The 13,877-nt window shown below is 33.1% G+C and overlaps 1 protein-coding gene across 2 annotated transcripts in view; it reads right to left on the reverse strand.

Moving 5' to 3' along the window:
- Window positions 1-13,877, reverse strand: part of LOC129218136 (uncharacterized) — a 159,560-nt gene that overhangs the window by 35,436 nt on the left and 110,247 nt on the right. For both annotated transcript variants that reach the window (XM_054852346.1, XM_054852345.1), the window contains exon 17: window positions 4,820-4,913. In XM_054852346.1, the coding sequence (XP_054708321.1) occupies window positions 4,820-4,913 (94 nt within the window). The remainder of the gene's footprint in view (window positions 1-4,819; window positions 4,914-13,877) is intronic.

Here is a 13,877-nt window from a genome sequence, read left to right on the forward strand (position 1 = left end):
AGCTACAACCGGTCATTTATACTACATGTAAGATTATATGTGACAAAATTAAAAGCTTTCAAAATTTTTACAGCAGTACACTTAAAGTTAACATGTTATACTATTAAAATTACAAAGTAAACTCATTAATTGAAAACAAGTTAAAAGTTGCAAGTAAAAGCATCTATATTTTGTACATTTCACAAAAATAATAAAACAGAAGTAGAAAGAAAAAAAAAATGGATGAAAGGTTTTCGGATTTTTGGGCAGCATTTAACATCCAATGAAAAAAATATAGGAGTTAGTCAGAAAATATAGGAAAAATAGGAGAATATCTGACAAATTGTGAAAATACAGGAAATATAGGAGATATAGGAGGACTATGAGCCCTGCATAAGGGAGGTAGACTTTTGTGCAATAAATTTCTTTGCTCTATCTGTACCCTGTACCTGTTCTTTTTTCATTTTGAAAAGGTACTTACTTTAAAAACATACCTTGTATATGTAGGGACGTAGGGGTAAATGATTGGATGTAAAAGTCATTTGTGATGAGCCCCAAAATTCTGTGCACACCCCTGGGTTGAAATACCTAAACCATTTGAGATTCATCAAAAATCTTCTGCATGCTTCTTGAATACATAAGAGGTACAAACACAATGTTTCAGCAAAATCTGAGACTATGAGTGTTAATCCTATTGCTTGGCCGATTAGGCCCAACAACTGAAATCAACTTAAGAAATAAATAAACTATTGAAATCTATGTACGTAAAGGTAAGGAATAAAATAGACTGAATTAAAGTAGCTATGTTACAATACTAACAAACTTAAAAAGTAATGGAAACCTTCACAGAATGCTTAAGAAATGAAATCTCAAAACAAGGCAGGTAATTTTCAGTGAATGACGTGTTTGACGCTGGCCTGTTTCCAAAAAAATGTTTTCAGCGGAAATCATGGTTGAAGTTCAAGGTTGGAAAAATAGAAAGGGACTACAAAATATAGGAATATATAGGAATATAGGAACACTTCTTGCTGTGTATTTCATGTATTTCTGCCTTAGCCCTGGCTATAGGGCGGTAACTTACTGAACATGTCCAATGTTGCATGTTTAAGTATATTTTATTTTCTTGATTCCATTTTCAAAGCTTTTTAATAAACATAAAATTTAAAACGAAAGAAGAAATAAATAATGGATTATTCTTCTACATTTGGTAGTTCTCCCAGAAATATGCAACTTTTACATTTCAAAATAAGTGAAATATTTGCAAGATGCAACAGGCTCTAAACATAAATGGCAAAGACCTGTAACAGAACACAGTTTTCCTGCAAATCACGTATTTTAATGCTAGCATGCTTGAATATTTTTATTTTTTAATTTTATTTTATTTAAAAAGGATTTTCAAAAAGTGTTTTATTTAAGTTTTTAACAAATGAAAAATTAAACACTTAAATGCTCATACCTTTCAAATTTTTCATCTATCCAAAAAAATATGCAACTACAAAAAAAATGTATTGATAAGTAAAATAAAATATTTAAAAGGTCTATTTTGGCTAGCATATGAAAAAATAACTTCATATTTCAAAACTTGCAGGATGCAAAAGGATTGAAATCATGAGCACAGCAAACAAGTTTCTGCTAAGCACATTCTCATTATTGCCATGCTGCAATATAATTTCTCACCCCCCCCCCCCCATGCATCTTGTTGTGATGGTGAAACCTGGTGCTACAGGGAGAGATCACTCTTTTTCTTTACAATAATACCCTTTCCTCAAAGTACGGTGGAAAGAGAATGTGGTTTATTGAAAAAATTGGTAAGGTCAGTTGGGGTAGGTGCGGCTTAGGCTAATAATTAGACATCGGGAATATCTGCAAGGCTGCTGCCATCTGGGTAGCTTGGTAAACGTTATTACTCTGCACTGCCTGCGTTAGATAGTGCTACTTGAATGGTAACTCTATTCCCTCCCTTGTTTCCTGACTTTTCTCATTCCCACTACAGTGCCATGTTGTTATGGTTCGAGAAATCATCGTTTCTTCTGTTGTTGTTCTCACATTTTCGTGCTTTCAAAACATAATTACAACTATTTCATATCTACTTTTCGTATTTTTAAAGCTGAGATTCATTATTTTTTATTTTAAAATCAATTAATTTTAGGGCTGCACTTTCCCAAGGAAGATATACGACTGGGAACGTGCAGCCCGAAAAAAAGGGACAAGTGCAGCCTCGCATTTTTTGGGGCTGAACTTTCCCATTAATCTTGCAATGTTCTTTTATGACAGATATAATTTGCTTGCAACGATTTAATGAAGCAATGTGATAAATTTTTAAATCCTGCATCATTGTCTAACTAACAATAAGTGTCACTAGTCTATATTGCTCCAATTTTTTTTATATTTTTAGTAAAAATGGTGCGGAATTACAAAAGAATAACGTCAAAAGCAGGCTCCTGCCGTTGGGAAGAACTTTTTGTTGCTTTAGAAGCGATACGTTCACGTACCCTAACCTGTAAAGGTGCGAGTCGGCATTTCAAAATATTGCGGGCAACATTACAGGATCATCTGAAAGGTCGGCGTGGAGCGAAGTCCAAAACGATGGGCCGGCCACTTGCAATATCTGTTGCAATAGAACACATGATTGCCGACAATTTGAGGCACTGACGTTAGCGAGATCCAAGACGACGACATTGTATCAATCCTTCCAAATCCCTCTTCAGATCATAGAGGAAATTTGATATTCCAAGTAACGTTTTCAGAATATAATATAAATTAAATTGTTAATTACTATACTAAGTGTACTAATACAAAAAAATATGTTCAAGTTCGCCAAAGACATGTTACCTTTTGTCAGTTGTATAGTTACCTTTTGTATTATTCAGTTAATATTTTATAAGTTCGTTAGTATTCAAGTTTTAAAGATCATTCCTTGATATGCAAGTTTTGTTTTTGTTTTTTTAAGCTTATTAGCATAATAAAAGTTATCTTTCATGTTCCTTATTTAATTTAAAATAAAAACTTCATAATTTTGTTTAATAATCCATTGTTCCTTGAACGTTCTTCATTTTACATTGACAGGTTTCGTTAGGAAAAAAGTAATTACTTCCCAATGAATAGGTGGAAAAAAAAAAAAAATCGTTTTTAATCAGGAAAAAATACTCTATTGATTGCACTTGCCCCTTATTTTCTCAAACGGTTTTAAAAAAAAATTCAGATAGGTGATGCTCTTGCCCCACTTTTATTGAGAAGTGCGGCCCTAGAGCACAATAGTTTAAAAAATCTTTTTTCATTTTTTTACCTGCAATGATTTTAATAGGCTCATGTCTTGGAAAACACACTAAAACAGGTAACATACGAAATAAAAATTAAAAAATTTGTATCAAGTCTTGTAATGTCTAGGCCTTAATAAAGTCGAACTGTACAATTTAAGGGCTGCACTTCCCAACTCACCTTACATTCAATGCATCAAGCCTGCTCTTTTTGAGTCATTTTTGATAGCTAGAAGCAATCTGATTAGTCAAAAAGCATAATCCTTAAAAAAAAGAACCTCTCAAAATTAAAAAAGTTGGAAAAATACACAAAAATTAAGAATTTTGCAGCGATCACACAAAAGAGATTTTAGAGATATCAACAAGAAAATTAATACTTCAAGGACAGACTTTTAAAAAAGGAGACAAATACAGAGAAAAGAAACTAGTTCCTAGGCCTGCAATTTAGTTGTGTAGAAAATGTTGCAGTTCCGCAAGCTGTTGTTTTTTTTGGTGCACTCGCGCAAATCTGGAGCTTTATTATAGCAAATGAAGATATTTTCCAATTTGTGAAAAAAAGTAGTAGAAGCTATTATCAAGAATCTTCTGAATTACTTTGGAATTTATACTTTTGGAAGCTTCCCTGCTTTTGCTTACTTTTTAAGACGCTGTGTATTGGAGTGCTTCCGTCTAACACTCTTAATACGTGTAAAACAACCTGGAAAAAAATTGCCTATCAATTATAAACCAGGAGCTAGTAAAAGTTAACTTAACCACAATATAACACTTAGTTTACAACAGTTTTATTCAGTAAGGTAGTTGGAACTCATTAAGACAGAAATGCAAAGATTCCAATACTTAGAAAGAATAAATATCATGTCGTCTATCATATAAATTAATATTTTTTTCCGTACATAAAAGACATATTTCATTCTCAAAAAAATTTCTCTTACTGTACAAAAAGAAGAATTATGATGGATTTGAATTATTTTTTATATGATTATTTGCTATACATAATTTTTATTATTCATTTATCTGTTTTTTTATGTTTTCAAATACACTATTAGTCTTAATTTTGAAAGTGTGAGACCACAGAAAGTTAACGTGCATAATTCACAATGAACGAACGATTGCAAACACACATAGCTTAGAGGGGACTATGATCACTAGTATCACAGACTAGGAAGCAAAAGAGAATTGTTTTCTGAAAGAAAGTCTATAAATAAGCACTCAGATTTAGAGCAGTTATTTTGATTTTTATTGTATTTGATTTTTATAAAAGGTATTTCAAAACTTCAGTCATTGTTTGGTTTATTGTTAGTTTCCGTTCAGAGTTCACTGTTGGTTTAAAAATTCATTTCATATTTGGAAAAATCTGAATGAAAAAGGGTCAGTTTAGTACGAAACCATATTTAAAAAAAAAACAGGATGGGTTTCTCAAATAGAGGATAATATTTAATAGGGACACAGTGAAAACAGAAAATAAGCCAAACCATGCATAAAAACATACGAAAAAGGCAAAGATATATATATTAATAAGTTGTACAAGTTCATGAGAGTAAATTTCAAAATTGATTAACTTAGTGTTAGTTTTAAAAAAATACCTCTTCTGTACATCCCAACTCAGTTATATGAACTCGACCATGCACTTTACCAGGCAAGAGAAGATTTATCTGATTTGAAGTAACTCCCTTTATTCTAAAAAAAGAATAAAGTTACATTTTAAAACAATATTTACCAAAACAAGTGAGACTTATTACTTACAAGTGAGAAAATATTAAAGTATAATAGATACTTACTATAATTATACTATAATTTAATTACAATGAAATCATGTTACAACAAATACCAATATAACAAAATAACTATTTTCAATAAAATTAGTTTTCAGTCCCGATTTTATTTCCATTACATTGCTTGAATTCCTTTACAACAAAATTTCCATTACCAGGAAGAAAATTTGCGGAATCTTGAAGATTCTAGCAATGGGATTTTACAGTGTTGTTTTTGCCTTAGGCCAGCGGTTCTCAACCGGTGGTTCGTGAACCCCTGGGGATTTGTGAGAAGGTTTCAGGGGGTCGCGAAAAAAACATTGTAATGGCGGAGTTTTAACATGCCTGTTTTTGATGAAGTTTCATGTTTAAGTAGTTTCAGGCAAATATTGCTCCTTTGTTATTCATTTGTCTCTCACACATTCAATACTCTTAACATGAAAATATTTGCATACCTCCCGACATATTTTACATTTAAATAGTTTACTCTGTCATTGCAAAGTGCCGGCTTTAGCGCTTCCTTTGACAATGATAGCCTTTAAGCCATGCTGAAAAAACTCTACTTATGAATACAATGTCCTCAGATGAAAGAATTTGAAGCTTTTGTTTGGAAAGATTGATTAAACTTTTGAAAACATTAAATGTACATGGAGCATATACAAGCGTCTAAAATGCAGTGAAGCATGGTTTATACGTTTTTGAAGGGACTGTATGAAAAAAGCGTACAAATGAAAAAACGTATAATAGGTATAGGTTAATGTGTATTAGACTTTGCACGTATCAATTTAAAAAATGTATAATTGATAAAAACCCATAAAAGAGAGAAACGTATAAACGGCGCTTCACTGTATTTTGATGTTTAGTTTCTTTACCATTTGAGTCTGACGAAGAGCTCTCGTGGACTCTCTTGTACTTGTGTTGAGTTAAAAATGCATAGAAGTGGGATCATGCTGTAGTTTGTTGCAGTGGCGTAACTATGGGGGGGAGTAACCCGAACTGCATGTCCGAACAAAAACTGCACAGGAGGAAATAAAACTGCAAAACTTTTTTTCCCCGAAAGAAAAAAAAAACTATTTTTCTTTGAACAACATGTTAAAACAACCCTTTTAACCCCCCCCCCCCCCCTCCACCACCAACAGCATCATTATAGATCGCCTAAATATTGTTTTAGGATATAAATGTCGAAAAGTTCCCGAAAGTCTCTGAACACCATCTCATTCTCTAATGTTACCAAAAAGGGCCGATAATCCTGTTTTAAGGACTTCAATTTAGAAGTCTTTAAGTCAGTCCCTTTTAGTTTCAAGAGAGGCCCTTGAAACTCCCCTCGATACCCATCATTTGGGCAATCATGGGGATTAATTGTCACCCCTGTCCTTTAATTTAAAAACGTGTGGTAATTAAGCAACTTGCATGTATTTTGATGCTTTTTTCCTAAAAAATTCATTGAGTACATACTCTTTGACTCCCCCCTTCTGCAACATTTTGAAATGATAGTCCTGCTCCCCTCTCCCCTAACATCATCAAATCCTCCAGAATTGTGTTTCAGAGTTAATTTTGAACATTTTCGGAGGATAATCAGCTCACCCTTTCCCCATTACATCATCTCTAAGATCATTGGAAATTGAATTGTTTCAAAAATTGCTGGGGAGTCTCTAAACAGAATCAATTTCCATAACAGTTTCAAAAAGTTTACAATTGTGTTTTGGAGATTTTAATTTCAAAAAATTTCAGAAGGGGACAGTTCATGAAACTCTCTTTCCCCTATTGTCGCCAAGATTGGAGCTCTATTTCGAAAAATCGCTGGAAAGAATCCCTGGACACCATTTTTTTTTACCAAAAGTGGCCAACTATTGAGTTTTAAAGCCTTCAACTTTTGGATCATTTCTAAGATAAGGACCCTCAAAGCTCCCCTCCTACTAATATCTGTAAGATTGTCCATTACTACTGCGTTTTTAGAGCAATAATTTCAGAAAAATTCCAGGGGAAAACCCCCTGCATCCCCCTTTTCTTTGAGAGCATTATTTCATATTGCTAGTTCCAGTGTTTCCTTATGTGTAGAACTGTAAATTGATCGATAGAAAGATAATCAGGACAAAGAAGTTTTTCTGGCTATAGTGGCATATTAAAAAAAAAGGCGAATTTATTCTTTTTAGAAAATTGCTGGAAAAATCGCAGATAAGTATGCAAAACAAAACTTAAAATAGCTCTGATAGAATTAAAAGAGACCACCTAGTAATATTTTAATAGACCCAAAAATAACAGAAGCACGACACGAGTTCCAACTGCCCAAAAAAGACGGGAAATACAGAATTTCTGATGCCCTAATTTTCCAAATTGTTGAGTTTGTGAAAGTTCTAAGAAAAGTAAAAGCATTCTATATAATTAGGTTCCAAAAACCTAAAAAGCAAAATGTTTTCATAATTATTTTGAAATAGAAGCCAAAGTTAACAAAATCACTATTGTAAAAATAGCCCTTTAAAATAATCATCCCCCCCCCCCCCAGTAACAGCAAACCATTCTCATGTGCAATAACAAATTGTGTACGCCCGATCCAAAATTCGTTCAAAACATTTTGTTTTCATGCTCTTCAAAATATTTATTTGCATCTTTTCTACTTTTGGTTTAAAAAGAAATTTTAAAATCAGTTTGGCTTTCCGAGATTTCTGGAAATCAGAAGTCCGGAATACATATATACTATATATGTATATACATATATAGGTGTGTGAAAAAGGGGGGGGGACTCCAAATCCCCCCCCCCATTTTTTACTTTGCAATGACCCAAGATATAAACTCCCCCCCCCCGGAAACCATCAAGGCTTCCAGCTAAGTGGTGGGGCGCGTGCGGAGAAAAGTCACACCACTGGTTCGTTGCTATGATTTTCACACTACACTGACTATAATTTACTTAGAGCTTTATTGTCGAAAAAGGGAAAGAATGGCTAGCAATCCAAGAATACCACAGGAAGCATGAAAAGTTAATTACTGTAGAAAACTTTTGTGGGTGAAAGTTTGACATTGTGTGAGGTTTACACAATTAAAAAAAAATCAACAGAATTTAACCATGCAACTTAATTTGCACCATATGTAAATAAGGAATTAATGAAATTTGTGCAGAAAATTTCTCTTGTAGTAAGTGAGCTTAAAAATTACATATTGTGTAAACATTGGAGTAAATGTGCATATTTAAAATAGACGCTTCTATTATTTTTCAATATACACATTTTTCTCCGCCCTTATAGCATAATTACAAGAAAATTCTTCTGTAATCAAACAATTAGTGTACACAGTATATTTTTATCAAACAGCTAGTCTCATAGCCCTTTTCAAGGAGACTTAAATCTAGAGATCTTTCTCATTTTACTCAAAAAAAAAAATCATTTAGTTAATCTGAGAGTTCTCTGAAATGTATTTTAAAGATACAAATACAAAAGTGACGACCAGCAACAGGCTCTGGGCCCAGCTAGACTGGTCCTAGTCAATTTACAAACCCCAGTGAAGATCAATGGCCCTCTTAAAACTATCTACTCCCTTACCCATTACCACCTCTTCTGGTAAACTGTTCCAAAGTTCAACTACCCTGCTAAAATAATAATTTTTCCTAACATCCATGTTAGCCTGAGATTTAAATAGCTTAAATCTCAGCCCTTGTCCTGTTTTCAGTGCTAAACTTCAGCCCCGTAACATCTTTCATTTTAATAAATTTAAACAACTGAATCATGTCCCCTCAGTCTCTTCTTTGCTCAAGACTGTACATTTTTAGCCTTTTAAGCCTGGAATCATAGTCTAAGTGAGAAAGTCCATTTATTAGCCTTGTAGCTCGCCTTTGAACCCTTTCCAATACATTAATGTCTTTCTTAAGATAAGGAGACCAAAACTGAACAGCATACTCCAAATGAGGTCTTACCAAACTTCTATATAAGGAAGGGCAGAAGAACTTCTTTAGATTTGTTTGAAATAGATCTATTGATAAACCCAAGCATCTTATTGGCCTTGTTACTAGCAATGCTGCACTGTTGGCTAAACTTTAAATCCTGACTTATTAAGACCCCCAGATCAGTAACTTTGTCTGTCTGACTAATGACTGAACCTTGCAAATAATAACTTGTACACTTATTTCCATGCCCTAAATGTAGCACTTGACATTTCCCAACATTAACAGCCATACCCCATTTATCAGCCCACTCCGTAATATGATCTAGATCCTCTTGCAGCTGTTTTGCTTGTTCTTCATTTTCTACAGTCCCCATAACTTTGACATCATCAGCAAAACAATTCATGTTCCCAGAAATATTTTTGTGAATATCGTTCATAAAAACAATGAACAAAACAGGCCCTAACACTGATCCTTGAGGAACCCCGCTTAAAACCTCACTCCAATTAGAATAATTTCCCCTTACAACTACCCTTTATTTCCTTCCGGTCAGCCAGTTTTTTACCCAAATGAAAGTTTTCCCTCCTATTCCTGTATCAGCTAATTTGCTAAGTAGAGCAACATGCGGTACCTTATCGAAACCTTTTTGAAAATCAATGTAAACAACATCTACAGGCTTCTTATTGTCCAAAGCCATGGTAACTTTGTCATAGAAATGTAATAAATTAGTTGCACAAGATATTTACCTTTCCTGAAACCGTACTGAAAACTAGTCAATAGATTATTAGTCTCTAGAAAATTTACTATCTTAATTTTTATCAATGTTTCAAAAATTTTGCAAACCACCGAAGTTAGACTCACAGGTCTATAATTTCCCACACTCCTTTTAGACCCTTTCTTGAAGAGCGGTGTAATGTTAGCCAGTTTCCAGTCCTCTGGCACTGTCCCCGAGTTATAAGAAGCATTGAAAATATTCACGATTACATCTGCTAAATCCTTCGCACATTCAACTAAAATTTTTGGATAAATACTATCAGGTCCCGGAGCCTTAGTCGCTTTAATTTTTTTCAAATGAAGTAAAACATCATCCCTGGAAAATACAAAGTCCTCAAGCCGTACTATAGCTTGTGTCTTGTTGGTGTCAACTGTTGAAATACAGTTATCGTTAAAAACACTCGAAAAAAAGTTATTAAGAACATTAGCAATATCACTATCGTCCTGAATTAAAATTCCGTGCTTATGAACCAGTGGCCCAGTATGACTATTTGGAACTTTCCCCGAATTAGGGTATGCAAAAAACCTCTTGGGATTCCTGTTTATGTTATCTGCCAGTCTTTGCTCCAACTCTCTTTTCTGAAACCGTACCAAATACTTAAATTTACGCCTTGCCTTACAATATTGGAGCCTATCTGCACTGTGACCAGTTTCTCTAAACCTATGAAAAGCAGCTTGCTTGTAATTTAGAGCGTCTTTAGTTTCTCTGGAGAACCACATTGGCCAAATTTTAGGGTTGACATCCTTTCTCCTAAAAGAAACATGATCCCCAACCGTTTTCGCTAGCTTTTCCTTAAACTCTGCCCACTGAAGATTCACATCGGATCAGATCTTTCTCATGTTTTGGTGAATTTGTTTTGTATTCATTTTTAGCGATCATTTTAGTTCATAGCAATATTTGTAATTCTATATTATGCAATTGTATTTTTGTTCTTGTTATATAAACTATGGAGCAGCATCAAACTGAAAAAAAAATCACCCCAATTTTATTGTCTATGTGTGTGTGTGTGTTTTTTTTTGCTTGTCACTTATTACCTAGTATCCAAGGGGTTTGACAACTTCTTTTGGAGTTTGGAAGGGGTTCGCAAGGGGGAAAAGGTTGGGAACCTCTGCCTTAGACAAAAGGGAACAAGCAGAAAAGTTGGGTACTAGTCAGTAGGTTACACCTGCACAAAGTTTCAAGGAAAAGTAAAAAATATGTCCATCTCCTTTATATACGTGTTTTTTTATGAGATGCCTTGCAGTTAATTTCATTTCTTTGAATACAGCTGGTTATATTTTCGTAACCTTGCAATTATTCTATAGATTTAACTATCTATTTAGCATAGAGATGTAAAATTTCCATAAATTTTGGAGCGGCAGAAAAAAACTGGTTTTTTACCAGTTTTTTTTTTTGGAAAAATTGGAAAAAACGGAAAAATTGACTTTTTTAAGAATAAAAGTAGGGTTTCTTAATAGCTCTATGTTTCTTGGAACATATAAAGGGTTAAGCATTAAAAAATATATGCAATCCACACATCTTTTTTTTTCTGCGTGACAGAAATACACATAAAGGTAAGTTTAATTAGAAAAAAAATAGCCTTTTTGTTGTCAATCACCAGAAATAAATTAAATCGTCGTTCAACCAATGAGTAAGGTGTGTGAAATATATATAATTGTATACAGTTACATTTTATATTTCGGATTGCCTTTGAAACTTGAAATAACAATAGTAATTATTGACTTTCAAACATGATTGATATTGTTTAAAAGAGAAATAAGTATGATTTCCCTTCCTTGCAATGTAACTTTACTGTCTGAAAATGAAAACTATTGAGTTTAGATTTTTCCAATCCAGTTTAAACTAAATTGGTTCTTTATCTTTCCAACAGAAACCCCAAACCAAACCCACGTAATGGTTTCTAAAGCTGAACCAAAATGTAAACTGGAGTTTCAGTTAACTATACGACCGTACTAAACACACTAGTAAAAGTAGTCATACCTGCATTGTTGAACAAAATTGAGTTATTGTAACCAAGTTGTTCTCTGTTTCGTATTTTACTTAATGAATAAAATGTTTTAGGGTCGTTTAATCAAGAACTATACTGTAAAAAATATCCGTACTATTTTGAACCAATTTATGGTGCACTTGTACAAATATCGCGAAAAAGCGGTTCAACTAAAATTTTTCAGAAGCGATGATGGCTCGAAATCATGGTGCAACCGCTCGAAATTATGGACCTCACCGGTTTTCAGTTCAACTAACGAAGTGAAGTGAAGTTAATCACCGGCCGTCATCTTTATTTACTTTCCAAGGCGCAGCACAGAATTTAAAGCTGCAATCCAAAGGTTTGTACTATTTTGATGTACTTGATGTTACTATGTATGTACTTTATGTTTCCATATTTGAAATATAACAAACGCAGATAATTTAGACTAAAATATTTGCATAACCTTCATTATTTTGACTTTAGTAACGCATTTAAAGGTTCGCTTAGGCTTAGCCGTATTATATTTAGAGCTTTACTTATAGTAAAGTGTGTGCCTGTTTGTAGACTCATGGTTTGAAGTGGTTCGAAAAACTTTTTTTCATAGAGAACTACAACTACTTTATTACAAATGTAGTTAACTACAACTACTTTTTTCAAAATGAAACAGCTACAAACTACTTTTGAAAAGTAGTCGCTACTTTGCTACTTTTTAAAAAATAAATAAATAAAAGCATACACATACACACCGTTTGGGGATTGAACAAAAAAATTCAAAAAGTGGTTTAGATTAATAAAGTGGCTCATTTGAGCATGGAATATAACAAAGAATTATTTATTCTTTCATTCCTTTATTGAGCCAATACTGAGCCAATTTGTCATTCCAAACATTTTTTACGATTTTTACAAATATTCGCTGCAAGAAAGGGTTGAAAAAGTTGAAGGAATTCAACCTTCAAGTTTTTAATCCATTCCTGACAGTGAATATTTCATTCAACAAGTGCAAAGAAAATGTAAATAAATGCAGTCATAATTTGATTAAAATGTTATATAGGCATACATACTATATTTACATAAAATTGATTTAGATGATGAAAAACATCTTTTAAAAGAGAAAAACTTTAATTTTCATTATAGGAGTTAATTTTAGAGGAGCATATATTTTGCATGAACTAGTTAATTGATTTTGAGCTTCAAGCTAGGGACCTGGACACCATCTCCTTTCTTACGCTGCTGATGAAATGAAGCAAGAGTAGTTTTCCATTTTACCGAATGACCTCAAAAGCTAACAATATTTTTTTGATAATTCACTTTTATTTAGCTGATATATCAACACTCCATCAGTAAAAAAAGAGAAAATAAAGAAATAGGAAAAATATCCCGAACGGTACCAGTGTTTATAATCAAATATTAATAAATATACGAAATATGAAACATAACTAAAAATGCTTATTTTACTTCAATGTGCAGTTTTAAACTTCAGTGGACTCTCCCTCCAATGTGATTCGACTTACGCGAAATGGATAAATAATGAACTTTTCTCGAGTAATGAATTTCGAAGCTCACGCGAATTCCTCATCCCGCAACACGAAAGTTTTCGGAAGGGAATCGCAAGGCTTAGGTATCACCTTCTTTATTGGGTACTAAATATCAGTTTCGTAAATGGATTTTCCCTTGACCATCACTGAAAACAAAATTACCCCGCACTGTACTAGTCGAAACATCGCTTTGTTAATTTACAAATCGTCACTCCGCATCTTTTTCATTTTAAATATGAAGTTGATGAAACGTAATTCCACATAAGCGGCTGTTTATCTGAATTTTTAAAATGGAAGTAAAAATAAAAAGTTTCCGACAACTAAAGAAATTTAAAAAATGTCGATATGCTTGAACAGCTAAAAAGTGCGTCGAATATAATTAGTGTCTACTGTACAGTACTATTGTAGTACTGCATTTTATTCAATAACAGAGTATTAATTTAAATACAGTAAAATTTTAGTTCTCTATGTTTAAATTCGATAATAGGAAGTTAAGAAATGGGTTAAAAGAATTTGATGTCTAAAATAATAGTTATGTTCAAAAAAAAAAAAAAAAATCGCATAGATACCCTTTTCCATAAAGCGAAATTTCAACCTGCGTGCACAGGTGTATGAGAGCCGAGGAACCTTAAAATAAATTCAATTTTTATTCATGATTAAATTATCGCCTTGAAAAGGCTTAAATTGCTGTACGAATGACCTTCAGTTGAAGCATGTGCAATAACAAATTGTGTATGCCC

Source organism: Uloborus diversus, chromosome 3, assembly GCF_026930045.1.
Source record: "Uloborus diversus isolate 005 chromosome 3, Udiv.v.3.1, whole genome shotgun sequence".
In the NCBI taxonomy this organism is placed as follows: domain Eukaryota; kingdom Metazoa; phylum Arthropoda; class Arachnida; order Araneae; family Uloboridae; genus Uloborus; species Uloborus diversus.